Consider the following 17,291-nt stretch of genomic DNA (forward strand, 5'->3'; position numbering starts at 1 on the left):
TATAGTTAACTACATAGAAACATTATTTATTTATTTGCTTGTTCTCACCGACTCAAGACTCGGGTCCACTGGAGGCGATGTCCACCCCGGGTGAGAGCCCACTTGAGATGTGAACCAACCAAAAGAAGAGCCAGCTGGCTGCTCCTCACCAGTTAGTCTCTCTTCCCACATCTAAATTACAAAGAGTAATATAATATTGAGCTTTCCACCCTACTCACTCATCTATAAATACGTACATAAGTATATTAGCACACAAACACGTAGATACATATATATATTAGTAGATCCAAGTAGAGGCTAGTAGTACCAAAGGTCAACTGCACCTCTTTAGATATCATCGTAGTCTCAACCGTGGTAAAACCTAAGGTACGTTGCGGTAATCCATGCATGAGTGGATCAATGATCGCAACGCCACGATTTCAAAAGGACTATATCCAAGAGGAAGCTCTAACCTTTGGATGCTATGCTCCCGTACTTAATGCCTACATACATGCATAAATAAATATATATGTACACACACATATATATTATGGTTGTAAATGTAGCCATCGTTTTGTGTTGGCTGCACCTAAATTCAACGTCTAAGTGATCAATTGATCATAACATTACAATTCTCTTCCAGAGGATATATATATTAGCACACAAACATGTAGATACATATACATACTAGTAGACCAAGTAGAGGCTAGTAGTGCCAAAGGTCAACTATACCTCTTTAGATGTCATTGGAGTCTCAACCGTGGTAAAACCAAAGGTACATTGTGGTAATCCATGCATGAGTGGATCAAGGACCACAATGCCACGATTAAAAATTGACTATACCCAAGAGGAAGCGTCTAACCTTCGGGTGCTATGCTCCCGTATTTAGTGTCTACATACATGCATAAACATATATATATGTATACACATATATATGTTAAGGTTGTAAATGTAGCCATCGTTTTGTGTTGGCTGCACCTAAATTCAACGTCTAAGTGATCAATTGATCATAACATTACAATTCTAATGTAATGCAATAAGTAATTCTATTTCTCTCACCGAGTCTCTCTCTTTCTCTCTCTCTCTCTCTCTCTCTCTCTCTCTCTCTCTCTCTCTCTCTCTCTCCCTTCTTGGTCGTGCATTTGAACTACGAAGCGGAAGCTCCATCCCAGAGTCATGTCTCGCCTCCATGTAAAGCAAGCTCTTAGAGATGAGAAGCCAAACATGGACGACATCTTCTGCCGAGGCATGGAGGTCTCGGCTAAGGCCATGGTGGCTTTGGACTTGGGCACCACTTTTTTGGGCTTTGTGTACGTCCACAAGAGCGACCCCAGGGACATCCACCATGTTCTGGATTGGCCTCACAAACTAAGATAGCCGCTTCATCCCGTTATTGCAAAACATAGACCAACATGTTTTACAAGTGAAACCCCTTGTCTTCTACCTACACCCTCCAAGCTTGGGGATGGGTTGTCCTTCGCTCAACAAAGCTTCCTCGCCTTGAAGGTAATCTTGGTGCTGGTTGCTCAAGTATCCCTTTGGAGCCCGATTTTCATCTCCTTAACTTCTTTCTCTCTCTCCCTCTTTCCCCTCTTTTTCTCTCTCTCCCTATCTCTCTCTCTTTCCCTCTCTCTCTCTCTCTCTCTCTCTCTCTCTCTCTCTCTCTCTCTCTGTATTTCTCTCCTTTTCTATCTACTCTCTCTCTTTCCCTATCTTTCTCTCCCTCTTTCCCTCTATCTCTCTCTCTTTTGATCTATTTCTCTCTCTCTCTCTCTCTCTCTCTCTCTCTCTCTCTCTCTCTCTCTCTCTCTTTTCCTATTTCTATCTCTCTCCCTATCTCTCTCTCTCTCTCTACTCTCTCTCTCTCTCTCTCTCTCTCTCTCTTTCCTTCTCTCTCTATTCCCCTCTCTCCCTCTCTATCTCTCTCTATTCCTCTCTCTTTCCCTATCTTTCCCTCTATCTCTCTCTTTCTATTTATTTCTCTCTCTATCTCTTTCTCTCTCCCTCTCTCTCTCTCTCTCTCTCTCTCTCTCTCTCTCTCTTTCTATCTATTTCTCCCCCTCTTTCCCCTCTCTCTCTCTCTCTCTCTCTCTCTCTCCCCCTTTATCTACTTTCTCTCTCTCTTTCTCGCCTATATTATCACAGCCAGCCATTTCAAACTGATACATGGGAATCCGAGGTTACAAGGGAGGGGGGAGAGGGGAGGGGGGGGGGGGGGGGGGGGGTAACAAACCGCCCCTTCTACCCTTAGCTACACATTATTTCATTTTTTTAGCCTTTTGAGTTTTTGATGAAGATTTTTAATTTTTTATGGATACTTTATTTTGTAGTACTTTTAAATGTTTATTAATTGATTTTTTTAAAATTTTCTTCTGTTAAAAAATAATTTTAACATTCATTGTCATTTATTCTCTTTTACTTTAAATATATGTAATTTTTCTAATGGAATTAAGTTTTTTTTTAATTATTTATTTTTTAGGACACATGACTAAATAAACAACTTTTTGTGTGTGTAGGACATCGCGACTGGGATGATCGTGGTCCTCCTAGAGGCACAGAGCGAGATCGTTGGCTCAAGAAAAACTATCTTGTCCTTGCACTAAGTGCGTAAGAGCAATTCTTCGCTTGAGGCGCATTGCTTTAGAGCACGTGGAGAACGAAGGGCTTTGGCATCATTGGAAAAGCGCTCGGAGAGATGATAGCGCGACTCACCCGTCGCTTGGGGAGGTGCCCCATTGGTTTGTGTTCGGTGGTGGTGCACCGGCGCGCAAGGCCGAATGGCAGAGGCAAGAGCGACTGGGCGATTTGGGTGCACCGCATGGTGATCCTCCCGTTGGCTCTACGTCGGCAGCTCCTATGGCGTCGTCGGCGCACTTTGAGGTAGAGGATGAGCACATGTTTGACATGTGTGATGAGTTACTAGCTCATGAGCGCGACGTGCACGGGGAGGATTGTCAGCTCTGCACTAAACGGGCTGCCAAAACGGAGGATAGATTGATGAAGAGTGCCCGAACATCTCTTTACAATGGTGCACGGTACTCCGTGCTCCGAGCATCGTTGGAAGTACTCAACTTGCAAGCAAAATTCGGTTGGAGTAATGCAAGTGTTGATGCACTACTTCTGTAAGTATGGAATGTGGCTTTTATATACTCTCTCCTCTCTCTTTATGGTGTCGTCTTCTAAGATTTATTCTAATACGCATGTTTGTTGTAGTTTGATGGGAAAAATGTTGCCAGAAGATCACCACATGCCTTTAAATCGTCAGAGAGCTAGATCGTATGTCACTACACTTGGAATGGAGTATGAGCGCATCCATGCGTACGTCAACGATTGCATGCTATACCGCAATGAGCATGCACATGCTACCTCATGTCGCGTGTGTGGGGAGGCACGATACAAGACAGGTGTGAGTGGGGCACACCTACCCCACAAGGTATGAAGACAGTTTCCATTAATTTCTCGCATCCAACACATGTTTAAAAGTAGGTCTACCGTGGAGCTTCTCGCGTGGCACGCAAACCATTGCTCAAATGATGGAATGATGCGTGTCCTTGTCGATTCACCTGCATGGAGGCACATCGAAACTCAATGGCTAGAGTTTGGGTTGGAGCTTCGACACTTGAGGCTTGGGTTAGCAAGTGATCGTGTCAACTCCTTCGGCACTATGTATGCAGGGTTGTCCACATCAGGGCACAATGCATGTCCTACTTGCGGGCCATCATTGGTGACGGAGAGGCCCGATTCCTTGCACAAGGTAATCTATCCAGATAACCATCATTTCTTACCCCAAGGGCATAACAAGCACAAGGTTCCAATAAATGGGAAGGCTCCTCTAAAGCTCCCGATGGCAGATTGAGCAACCATTTGGGAGGAACACCACAACAACAATCCGGCTCCGTGTCCTCCACCAAAAGGTATGTCAAGGCATTCCATATTTTTAAGGCTTCCATATTGTGAGGACTTAAAAATACAACACCTCTTGGATCCCATGCACATATTCAAGAATGTAGCCCAAACACTATGGGACCACATAATTGGCAAAAAGGACTCTTTGGGTGCGAGGGAGGATTTGAGGCTTTTAAAACATCTCCCCGCCTCTGCTACTCCAGGGCATGTCCCAAATGGAAAGATTATGTTTCTTAAAGCACCATGGATGCTAACAAAAGAAGAATTACACAAGGTGAAGGGTACCATCGCTTCTATTCACACACCAACAGGATACATGAGGTCACTAAAGGAAGCTTTTACAAAAGAAAAGAAGGGTGGAAGCGTTCTATTGTATGGGTTGAAGTCCCACGATTGGCACAAGATGCTTCAGGTAATCTTCATACTCTCTATTCTATCTATAGTTTGTGTGTATGACTATCACTCACTTTCCCTTTCCCTGATTTACATTGTAGTTCATTCTGCCGGTGAGTACGTGTATATGTTGGGACAAAAAAGTCATGGATGCTATTTTCAAACTAGGAGAGCTAGTAAGGTACACCACAAGACTCCACTCAACTACACCTTTTTTATGTACACAATAATTTTAACTAGCACTTAGTGTATCCTTGTGTGTTTTCTTGAAGATTTGTGAGCTACAAGGAAATCGAAATAGATGCTATCCTTGTTGTTCAAACACTTGCAACAGAAACTGTGTGTTCCATTGAAGATGCATTTCCTTGATCGGTCCTTCTTAGTCAAATTCACCTCTTGGTTCACGTGGTGGAGGAGATAGCTATATGTGGAGTAGTGCACGCACGATGGATGTTCTTCTTAAAGAGGTTTTTAAAGACTCTCAAAGATTTTGTACGGCTACGGTCTCAACCAGAGTCATGTATGACCGAAGGGTAGATTGTTCAAGAGGCATTTGTTTACATATCAAAGTATTTGGCACAAGTTGATCCTTCAATGTCTCGCATGTCAGATGAGGAAGATGCAAGGATGACTTCACACTTGACAAGTGGAAAGGGGAAACTACTTGACATGGATATGAATCTATCCCGAGTGGTCGATAACTTTTGCATTCTCAATGCAAAGATTATGGCCAAGTGGGTGGACTTGTGGACAGTGGCAAAGGCAAGGCGTTTGCAAGAGAGGGAAGCATGGAAACAAGCACATGGAGGAAGGAGGGCACCCCTAGAGCGTAGACACCTTGCATGTTTCCCAGATTTCATTAGTGCAAAGTGGATTCATGAGAGAATGACCGAGGCAAAAGTGCGTGAAGAAGACATCACCAACAAAGAATGGGAGTATGCACGAGGCTGCGTACGAAAGGTAGAGCACTCATATACCTAAACCATATTGTCTCGCTATTTCTTGAAATTATTTTTAATATGTATTTGATAAATTAGTATATTTTTCTATTTTGTAGTGCCTTTCCTTTAACTCTATGTGGTCAAAGGGCCGTCACTTTCGTATGCGCCAAATTGACGAGCGTAGAACCACCATGGATTGTGCCATCATGGGCAACTTTGACACAGACGATGATGAAGCCAGGTACTGTGGAACTATTGAAAGGATACTAAAGGTTAATTTTAGAACCTTTCAAAGCTTCATCTTTGAGTGCAAGTGGTTTGCAAATGTGTTTAGACGACATGAGAATGGCCTCTACATGGTGGACTCTAGTGTGCATCACACAGGGAGGTATGACAATTTAGTTTTACCGCACAATTGTGAGCAGATGAGTGACACATATCTTTTTTATTCTTATTTACTTGTAGCGTTAGTTATACCAATGTTACTCACTTTGAGCTTCTATTTTATAAGTCATCTATATCCCAACAATCCACTAACCAAAACTTTGGTTCGTAATTCCCTGTAACACTTCGGGGGAGAACCATTTTTTCCACTAATGAAGTGGAGACTATCTTCGACCCTCTTCCACTTCCAACTTTGGATGAGGTGGAAATAGAGGAGAGGGAGGTCGATGAATCAAGTCCGGCGGCAACAAGTCTTAGCGAAGATGATTGTCATGACGATGAAGATGATGAAATGGAGGATGACGAACTCGACGATGATGAAGCTAGTAATGCATCCACAAACAACAACTCCGTTTCTCTCTGTATTGATTTAGGAGCCATGGGTAGAATTGGATGATGCTTCATGTAGAGATCTTTTGGAAGATGATTCATAAACATTTTGCAGTTATGAAGTTTTTTGGTCGTGGAATCCATTCACCTCTCTCTCCCTCCTCTTCCTCTCTTTATATTTGAGAATATTCTCAATTATGTTAATCAATTGACAATGATTATTTTAGTTGTAACCAAGTGTAATTTTATATCCCCCGTCTCCTTCTCCCCCCTTTCTCTCTCTCTCTCTCTCTCTCTCTCTCTCTCTCTCTCTCTCTCTCTCTCTCTCTCTTCTTTCTCTCTTTCTTTCTCTTCATTTTCAAATATTTGAAAATTATATACAATATTCTTTAATTTTTATTGAGAGGAGGGAAACACCAAAACTTGAAGGGGGGGGGGGGGGGGGGTTTAAGCCAGAATTTGAAAGTTTAGGCGCTAAATTTGGGTAGCGGATATAACGACGGTAATGAGCACGCTAATAACAGCGGAGAAATTCGTGGTAATACTTTAAACACAAAAAAAAACCCCGCCCTCCTCTCTCTTGTTTCTCTCATTGAATTTGCACCTTCTCTCTATAAAACGCGATAAAACAGCGCGGTAAACACTTGGAGATTTTCATAGTGAGAGAGAGAGAGGTGTCATGTACCTTGCACGAATGGTCTCTTATTAGGGATTTATGGGGAAGGAATGAGCATTTGATCACCATATTTACCATCATATTAGGCTCATAATGGCTTTAAGCACAACTAGTGCGGCCAGTGGGCTAAAACGTGTGTGTGTGTGGGAGGGATTGCTAGATAATCTGAGGTACATTCAGACATTACAATATCGTTGGGGGACTACTAAGTTGTGTGAGGAATAATTTCCTTGGAATTCTTCTTTCTGAGACCCCTAAACATCTCCTTCGAAGGTTTGTCCTTCCATGCTTAGCTGGTTCCTCAAAGTAAATATTTGATTTTGAACTGACAAATCCCCTGACACGGAAGCCTCCAGCTTGCATAGCTCAGCATACATCTTGTCCTTCTTCTTTTTCTTGGCCAATGTGACTTCCTTCTTGACTTTAATTAAGAAATGTTAAGATTTCTTGACAACTTTGTTCTAGCTTTTAGCTGGTGTGTTTCCCTAGGAAAAAACCCCTGTCCACATAGCAGAAATCTCCTCGCTCACCTCATGTCTTGAAAAAAGAAGAGGGTCAGTGTGAAACCAGTTATTTCTCAACTTTGAAGCTTTATCATCAATTGTTATCAACAAAGATATTGACCTGATGCACATGAGGTGAACTTAGGACTAGCCTTAACTCTATTGAACTTATTGGCAATGTCCATAGAAAGATAACACCTGTCAAGTCTAGACTTCCTAGCTAGGTGATCCCGGCTGTAGGTTTGCCAGGTGAAACTTCCCTCATTGCCTACATCCCAAAGATCCAACAATTCTTTGTAACTATCCCAAGTGTCTTTCTCTAACCTCTGAATTGTCTGGCCCAGTCTAGGGAATCTATCTTCCAGAGCCTCCACCATATTGAAATCTCTTAGTAGGATCATAGGGCCCTAAAAACAAACAGAGAGCTCCTCCCAGATTTGAGTCGTGCTGGAGGAGGTGCCAAAAGCATAGACTGAGATTAAGTCACAATTGAGAGGGTGGGGGAGATGGATAGAGCACCAGTATTGATGTCTTTGAATGGAATTAATTTCTGATGCCAACTCCTTTTTGAGGCCTATTTTGGTACCTCCTGGCCCCTTAGAATGGGAAGAAGTAATCCAACCAAAATCAGGTTGGAGTTCTTTTAACCTCCTGTTTAGGTCCTCCCCTTCCACCTTTATTTCTTGGAGTGCACATATGTCCACTGAGTTGCTGCATAGCCACTGATTGATTTTTTTTGTTTTGGAGGGATCAAAGATGCCCTTCACTCCTAGAAGGGGCTCATTCCACATCAGAATGTTCTCTCTTGTTATCCCTGTGAATGTCCATAGTTTTTGGTTCAAGGTCGGAGTTCAATTCCTGAAGGGAAAGGGGAGAGATTTTTAAATATGGGATTTTATCCTTTGAAACTATCTGCAAGCTATTATCCGGTCCCTGGATTTTGCAAAGAGTATCTTCAAGGGTGGTGGCAACCTCCTCCCCTTCTGATTTCGATGCCTCTTGGTCTGAGTTGTCGGAATCTAATCATTTGAGTAACTCTGCCAGAAGAGAAAAACTATTGTGGTTCTTTGTTCGTTGTTTGGTTTTCTCTCTTTTGGGTTGATGACCGCCTTTTTTCACTGGTTCTTGCTAATGAACATTGTGTTGGTAGCAGTATTCTTTTCTCTGTTGCTTCCTTGCTGGTTTTCTTGAGGGGGGATTTCTTGAGAACCTTCCTAAACCGGTTTGGGAGAGGGGGAGCCGGGGGGGGGGGGGGGGGGGGGAGGTGGAAATTTAATAGGGCACTCCCTGACATAGTGTCTAGCAGCTAGCTGTCCCAGAGTGGAAGCACGCGTTAGGCAGGTACTTACAGTTAATGGGATGTTCCATGGAATCTCCATCGTCAAGAGGTTCACATAAGTCCATCTCAATGAGCATTTGGAGGTGCCAAGCTGGGTTGAATCTCTCTGGGGTCTTCCCCATATTACTTTGCCTAGTTGCTCCCCAATGGGTCTCAGGTGGTGGTGGAAGTGAAGGGGGAGGTTGGGTAACTCAACCCAGACATGGTAATTCTCTAGGGTTGACTTTTCACAGTTAAAGGTTTTGGACCATTTAAACAAACAGATGGGAGATGACCTTAATACCCAATGCCCTGAACTGAGGATTTCAAAGGCCATTTCAATTGTTTTGAACATAAAAAGAAAGTGGTTTTTGGGGAGGGGTTGAATAGATTTCACTTCACATCCCCTGAAGGTTCTACAGTAGTTGTTGTTCAATGTGCTGGAGAGACTTGACAAAAAGGGGGGGGGGGGGGGGGGGGGGGGGGGGGGGGGGGGGGGGGGGTGGAGAAGTGACCTGTGAGGAATTTGGGTTGGACGGATGCCATTGGTTAACTGGAGAAGGGAGAGTAGAGGGTAAGGCAGGCCGTTCATGTGACATGATTGGCTCACACCATCGCTAACCTAAGCCTCTCCTCATGTTCTTTCACTCTAGTCACCCTTTTTTGGATTTGCGATGCATGAAAAAAGATTTATTACCTTCTAGTTTTTAGAGATGGTGGCATTAGAATGATCTTGCTACATTGAGATCTTTATGTTGCACGACTATTGCTTTGAGAGTCTCCCATCTGCACCTACGTGTGAACGTAGCACCACACCTGCTTCAGGTCTCCCCTTTGTCCCCATCATCATTGCTTGCAAGGAATTGATCCCAATTTGTGAACTTCAAGACAGGGTCATGCAAAATATCCTTGCTGGATTGAGAAACCAACTTCCATTCAAGATCAAGATTATTTGAGAGAAAGGGCTATGTTTGAACCATTTACTTTCACTAATGTGGTTAACATAAGGATTACATTTTTCTCTTCATACATCGCTCCTAGTCACCTTAATGCCTTCACCAAGCTCGCAAACAAGATAATTAAACATTACATCTGGTTTCATACAAGTTTCATGATTTTCAAAACCTGTTTGTTCAAATGGCATGGCACGATAAACATGCAAATTTAGGGACACAACATTTGAGAGCTCCGCTATCCCCGACACTAATTTTTTCCCCACATGTGTCCACCAACTCCTCTAGCGAGCTTTTATTACTTGTCACAACTACTTTGGGTACTCTGAAGGCCATCGTTGGCTCCTCGCCTGATCTCCACTTGCTCGATATATCTACTCATTGCGTTGTTCTAGCATGTTGTGTATGCTATCCTAGATGTTGTTGTCGTCGTATGCTAATCCACTCCTAAAGTGCCTTATATCTTCTCACATCTACCCTGCTTTGCACACATGCTCCATGATGTCTCTCTACAACGCCCACATTCTCAACCCACAACCCTCCTCCATCCCGTTGACTCTACGTTGCCCATGTTGTCCACAATATCTCGCAATCAATACATTCCTGCATGTGTTGATGTTGGTGGAATCTTAGCCCATGGAATATCCTACAATAGTCGTGTACCAAGAGGACACATTCCTTCTAAGAGACTACGCTTTGAGAGAAACCCTTATCTCATAGCCCATGAAATTAGACTTGAGGCTCTGATGGTAATGTTTGACAAACATTGCATTTGAAGATATCACATTCCGAACATGACTATCACATCCTACGTGTGTTGCTTAGGCAAATATGGCCTTCAGCTTTTTCTCCAGCTGGGGGCTCCCTACGTTGATCTATTTCGCGCCTTGCAACACCTCTTCCTAAGCGGCACTTTTGTCTCTTTCATGTAGGGTTACGTACCCCCCCTCATGTCAGCCCTTCAAGCATGAATCTTTGACTTGATACAGGGTGATGTAATCCCTCTGGCAAGTTTAAGACTCCGTAGCATCTACACCAAACCTTTTTGCTCGACCAACCCCGCAATAGTCCACACCTCTTCTCAGTTATGGTTTTCGCCAGGGTGTCACCTTGCCGATCTTGTTAGCAACGTAAGCGTGTTTGGGCTTTTCAAGAAGAGTGTTATTCGCCAAAAAGCAATAGTAGTTCTGCTATTTATTAAAAACCTCAATCACAATTTTTGTGCTGACAAATTGTGATCGAGGTCCCCCCCCCCCACGAGGAAGGTAGAATATTAAATTATTGAATGAAAAAAAAGAGTAGATGGGACCCACAAGTAGGGGTGGGTTAGCCCCAAGACAAGAACATTACACCATAGAATCTCTGAATCTAAATCGAGGGGCTGAGTAAATCCTAAGAAGTAAACTCTTCCATTTTTGCCATCTATGAACCCTTTGAATTTGGGGCAGAGACATTTCATGTGAACAGTCTGGATTAGATTACATGATAGAGTAGCTGCCTTATGCAACTCCTTTTTTAACCCTTCAAGGTTCATGGAGTGAGAAGATCCAAAAATGGCATCGTTTCTTTGCAGCCAGATGTTCCAGATAACTACACCTCTCCAGATGTTCCATAGTAGAATATATATACCTTTACATGGGCCTAGTAAAAGACTCTGTGCAATGAGGGGGGCTACTGTGACCTGCCTCCATGCTTGTTGAAGAAAGTGATGTTGGGTTTATTGTAGTTGTAGCTATAGAGCAGATGGGCACAATCTTCTACATAACTCTTACACCTTGGGCACCTGCCATTTCTCACTCTGGCTTGAAGGGCTCTCTTCCCAGTCCAAATGCCCTATTAGATTGTTAACCATAGCAGGTGGTTGTGCTTGCTAGCTAACAAAAAGCCCATATACATTTGACTCTATACTCCCACTGTTTACATCTCCATTGGACTTTCCACTTTTGATTGAGTCTCTTCTTCATGCATTCCTCTAGCCCTCCCCTGTTATTTAGCTGCTTGTAGATTTCAGCAGATATAGAAGTTGTTGAACTTAACTGTTCTTGTCTTCTGTGTGGGAGGAACAAATTTTCCAACACTTTGTTAGCCCTAGCTAGGCACCACTGAGCTGTAATGCTAGGAATACCATTTTCCTTTTGAAGTTCTTATGGCACCTTTAGTCTATGGTTATGAAAGAAGTCCTTCCAGTATCTGATTCCCTGCTTATAGCATTTGTGGGCTCTTCTCCCCATCTCAGCCTTAAATCTATGGGCAAAAAAGCCTAGCCAGCAAGAGTCACTCAAAAACAATGCATGTTAGAAACAAACTCTTTAGAAGGTTTCCAATGGTTCCTGGCCCAGTTCCATGACTTCCAGAACCTACAAACCAGAGGAGATCCTGTAGGGATAATGCCCATTTTGGAGATAAGTGTTTCCCTCAGCTCCAAAGCAGACCGGGATTTGTATCGTTCAAGTCTGAACTAGCCAAGCTTTCTTTTGAGTAGAAGTGCCTAGTAATCATTGGAGTTGGCTACCCTCCATATCCATTTTGCTCCCATCTTTTTGGCCAAGTGGCCCAGGTTGAGCAAACCAAGTCCTCCTTTAATTTTAGGTTGTTGACAGACCTCCCAAGAAACCTTTGGTATCTTATGAGAATCCAAATTACCCCCCCCCCCCTCGAGAAAGTTCATGGATAGTGAGTAAACTTGAGCTAGTTGGAACTTTGCTGGGGTCCAACAAGACAGAAAAAAGATTAGACTAGGTAAAAGAAAATGATTTAAAACAAAGGCTCTCGATGCAAAGGAGGGGCTATGGTGTCTCCATCTAAATACCGTTTATTTGAACTTGCTCATGACCCAGTCCCACCTTTGTTTCATAGTTACCTTGAACCCCAACAGTCTGAACACCTACCCTTCTCTGATTGGCTTACATCATGCATCTATTATTATATGAGGGATAAAATCGTTAGAATTTTTATAACCGGTCTTTGCATTGCCAAAAAGAGTTGACAATTTCTTGCTCATTTGACATAACTCCATTAGTGTCATCAACAAACTGATGCATACAAAGATCCTTAACTGCATGAGGGATTTTGATATCCTTTATCTGATTTTTTTCCATTGCATCCTGCAGGAGCCACCCAAGAGTATCTGAACGATAGCATAGAGAAGGATGGATATGGGGCAGCCCTGTCTAATGGAATTGGTCAAAGAGAATACATCTGACAATTCTCCATTAATTGTAACTTTGGCACAAGCATTACCAAACATTGTCTGAATGCATCTGATGAACTTCCTGCCAAAACCAATATCAAGCAGAGATTGCCAGATAAAATCCCACTGCATTCTATCATATGCCTTATCAAAGTCAATTTTGAAAAGTAAAACTCTTGCCCAGTTTCCTGAGCATGCTCAATAGCCTCTCATAGAGTGAAAATGGAATAAAAAATAAATCTGTTTTTTATGAAACCTTTTTTCTCAGGCAAAATAATTTGCTGCATGATAGGACTAATTCTTTTGGCTAGAGACAGAGCAAATATTTTATATAAATAAGTCAGACATGTGATGGGCCTCCAATTACCCAACTCCTCCTTGTCTCCCCTTTTATGAATGAGCTTTACTACTCCAGTGTTTATACCAGTGGAAAGGGCTCCTGTTTTTAAGGCTTCCATCCATATGGCCATGATGTGGGGGCAAAGGAAGTCATAATATTGTTTAGAGAACTCACTTGGGATTTCATCAATACCCGGTGACTTGCCTGCCTCTAAGGCAAAGATGGTGTCTTTCATCTCCTTTGTTGAAAGGGGTTGGTCAAAGGACTTGGCCAAATTACCAGAGAGAGTCTTTTTCCTTACTTTGGCAATGTTTGATCTTGCATTCACCTGAACAACCCCCCTCACAGGAGGAGTAGAGAAGATTTCAGCATAATAGTCATGGACAATTTTGAGATTCTCTGAGTGAGAAGTAACCACATTTCCCTCTTTATTCCTGAGAAAAGGCACAAACTCCTTAATCTTCTTTTCTTTTAATAGTGCAAACATGTCTTTGTTAGGTCTGTCAACATTGCCGGCCCAGAATTCTCTGGTCCAATGGATGGAGGCCTTAGCAGCAAGAATTTCTTCTTGTTGTAGATTATCTTTGAGCTCTAAAAGGGAGGGAGGAGGAGGGCAGTGGGAGGGAATAGGGGATTCTAAGTCCTCTATCTGTGCCCTAATCATCATTCTTATTTTAAGTCTAATATCTTTGGCCTGTCTCTCAAAGCTGACCATGGCTTTCTGAGTCTCTCTGACAGCCTTGTCCCAAGCCTTAAAGGGAGAGGAGTGGCTATTGAAAGCTTCGACAAAGATATCCTTAATTTTATTATCAACAGCCTTTATGCCAAACAGGGTTTGATCCATGTGAGGCCACCCAGCTTTGAACTTACAGTCTTCTCTTTGAAAATCAAAACACACGAGAGCATGATCTGACATTTGAAGAACAGAGTCTTTGAAGCAACTTACCTGCTAGTGATCTTGAGCAAGATTAGCAGACATGTAGATTCATCCAACCTTGCAAACCTATAGCAACAACTAGTTTGCTTATTGGACCAAGTGAAGCCAGTATCACCTGAGACATCCAACAAGTTTAGGGTTTCCTACATTTTTGCCTAGTCTTCCTTTTCTCTGCCACTCACTACTTGACCAAGACTGTTCCACCTATCAAAGAGCAACTCAACCATATTAAAGTCACCAAGAAAAACACAGGGACTAGGAATCTGCTCAAGATCTTTCCATGTAGCTTCTCTTTCAACATAGGATTAGAGGCATAAACAGAAACAAAAGTATACATGAAAGGGCTATCTAGAGTGATAGCCACCCAGCTTCCATTGGAAGCCCTTTGGATTTGAGAAACCAAGTGGGCATACTTGATATTTACAGCAATGGCTGCCCCTCCCCTTCCTGGAGAGTGCTCTGTATAAAACCAAACATAGTTACTTCCAATTCTTCAGATTGTTCAGCAGAAGAGTGCATGTAAGCTTCAATTCCTGCTGACAGATAATGTCATAAATCTGATTAGCTCCTCTTATCCAATTTTTGATAATCTGAGCTCTACCAGGGTCAGTGATCCCTTTGCAATTAAGGGTAAAGACTTTAATGTTGGGGCACTTCATTTCTTAGAGTTTTTGGGTGGTTTGGCCATTGCCACTGATGCTCTGGTAGGGTCTTTAGAGAGTTCCTTTTTCCTCTTTGCTTTAGACTTGATCTGTCCAGGCAGCCTTTCTTCTTTAGCTTGGGACATATTAACGTCTTGGATTGGTTCTGAATTTGATTCCAACTGGCACTTGGTCTGTTCATCTTGGGCATTCAGTTGTTGCTCAAAGGACTTCTGCTCTTTCTCCTGTTGGATAGGGGGGGTTTTCCCCAAAGGTTGAGTATTGGGAATAGCTTCTCCCTCATCTTCTGAGGATGAAGGAGATAGTCCCCTGGTTCTATCTCTAGGACTGCCTGGAGGAGTTAAAAGCTCTAAGTTAGTGCCTTCTCTTGTTTGTTGTCCTGTTATTTGTTCTGAGTCCTCTTCCTGGTTCTGTTCCTTTTGCTGTTCATCTTCAGCCTCCATGTCAGAGGTGTCAGGAATGTCAACCACAAAGGCGTCAAACACGTCAGCAAGTAAGGGGCTGAAGGAGTTTTTTTCCTAGCAGTGGAAGCTTTGAATTTCCTATAATTCCTTACTGAGTTCCTTCTACCAACTGGCTGAAAGTCATCCTTTTTTGTGTCATTTTTATCCTTGTTTTCTTTGCCCATGTCAAATTTGTTTAGGCTATCTTTACCTTTATTCCCCTTTTCAGGAGAGGGTTTCAAGTCATGGAAATCCTTAATAAAATGGCCTTGTTTACTATAGTTAAAGCAAGCATTGGAAAGGGTTTTGTATACAACTTTTTGTAGGTGTAGAGACCTACCCTGGTTGTCTTTGATGGGGACATTTTTCTTTAATTCTTTATTGAGATCAATTTCTACCAGAAGTTGAGGATCCCACTTAGGATTGATGCCATTGGTGATGGCTCTCTGTCCCAGAACTCTACCCAAGCACCCTCCTATAGATTTGAGCCAAGGATATAATTTTAGAGGAAGATCAGGGAAGTCAATCCAGACAGGAGCTTGGTGGGCTTAGGCCCTCTAGGGTTAAATCATGCATACCAGTTGAAGACTCAAAAGGGGAATATTTTCAATGAGCCATTGTCCAGCTCCAACAATCTGTAATGCTGATTCAGGTCAAGACAGAAAAATAGATAATAATTGTTGGGCAAATATTGGATTTGGGAAATCTTGATCCTTTTGCTTGTCCAGTTCTACCAAATCCAAGTTTTGAGAGTTTTCATAGAGGGCCTGCCCCCATGACATAGTCCTATAATGACTCTATCTTGCAGCTGGTTTAACCAGTCTTTGCGCTCATCTAGAGGAACAACTACCTCTTCAGCAAGGTCTTCTTCAGAGCCCTGTTCAGAGTTTTGTTCTTGGTGGCGTGTTCTCCTTATTCTTTTCTTCCAACTCCCTTTCATGGTTTTGAGCGTACTTAGAGGGCTTAGGGGAGGAAGGAGCATTTTTCTCATGAGGAAACTCCCCCTAGAGGGGAACTTGGTAAGTACTAGGAGGGTGAGAAGTTCCTACTTCAACCGCCTGATCCTGCCCCCCCATTTTGGGAACAAATTGTTAAACAAGTATGTTATGAGAATTGTTACCTTGCATGTTAGCATTCGAGTTCGGGAAGAGATGTCTGGCCTCATGTCACTGAGTGCCCTTGGTTTGAGCCCATGGCCACCATTGAAGCATAGGAAACAGGCGGATTGTTGAAGTTCTTCTGCACTGTCTGCAAATTGGAGAAGGGGCCCGTCTGCTATATTTCTCTGCCGGAGGAGGGGAGGTGGGAAAATGCTAGGTAGTTAGGCTTATTGAGGAATAAAGGGTTCGGTAAGATCCTGACCGAAGGGGGAGGCTTTGGGGTGAAAGAGGCATTAGCAGCCATGATTGGGGTTTGACTTGCAGGGGCTGTTTGAGCATGAAAGCCATCTCTAAGAGCTTCCTCTAGCGCCATTACCTCCTCCCCCAAGGGGAGGGGGTACTGGTGAGTACTGAGTGTGTGCTTTCAGGTCAGATGTGACGTGTTACTAAAGAAAAGGGTTACACAGCAAGCTTTCTTTCTGCCCCATTTACGTATGCAACACGAGGCCAGATATTTAGTTTGCAGTCTCACAGATCAGCAAATTTATGCATACCCTAGGGTCTAAGCATTGGTAGGCTGTCAAGAGTATTTTTTTATACCTTAGTGGCACTTTATATCTTGGCTTGTTTTATCCCAAGGTGGGATCATTGCCGCCAGACTTACATGCTTTTTCGGACTCAAATTGGGCTGGTTGTTTTGACACGCGAGTCTCCACAAGTGGTTTTTGTTTCATGCTTGGAAGTTCATGTATATCATGGTTGAGCAAGAAGCAACCTACTATGGCCACTTTGAGTTGTGAGGCTGAGTATAGGGCAGTCTTCACAGAGCTACGGTTGAGTTTGTATGGCTCAGATGCCTTATGGCTAATTTCGGTGTTGGACAGGACACTGACAACACTATCCACACTGATAGTCAGAGCGCATTGGCAGTTGCGAGGAACACAGTTTTTTATGCTCACACAAAGCACATAGAGGTGCATTACCACTATGTCAGGGAGAGGATCTCAGCACGAGAGATCAGCTTGGCTTATGTGCCAACACAGGACAACCTTGCAGATCTTTTCACAAAGGCATTGTCTCGTGAGAAGTTCAAAGGTTTCCACAAAGCTTTGGGCTTACTCCCGTTTGTGGAGTGATCATGTCCTCAGGGCATGGCACTTCCCTTTACTCATGTGC

The 17,291-nt window shown here is 43.0% G+C and overlaps 1 protein-coding gene across 1 annotated transcript; it reads right to left on the reverse strand.

The window, feature by feature from the left end:
• Positions 1-14,565: 14,565 nt before the first annotated feature.
• LOC147430385 (uncharacterized) lies at positions 14,566-15,015 on the reverse strand. Its single transcript, XM_086495760.1, has one exon. It carries the CDS (start codon positions 15,013-15,015, stop codon positions 14,566-14,568), a length of 450 nt encoding a protein of 149 aa, XP_086351886.1.
• Between the last annotated feature and the right edge of the window lie 2,276 nt (positions 15,016-17,291).

This window comes from Adiantum capillus-veneris, chromosome 22, assembly GCF_014529385.1.
Source record: "Adiantum capillus-veneris isolate H3 chromosome 22, ASM1452938v2, whole genome shotgun sequence".
Lineage (NCBI taxonomy): Eukaryota > Viridiplantae > Streptophyta > Polypodiopsida > Polypodiales > Pteridaceae > Adiantum > Adiantum capillus-veneris.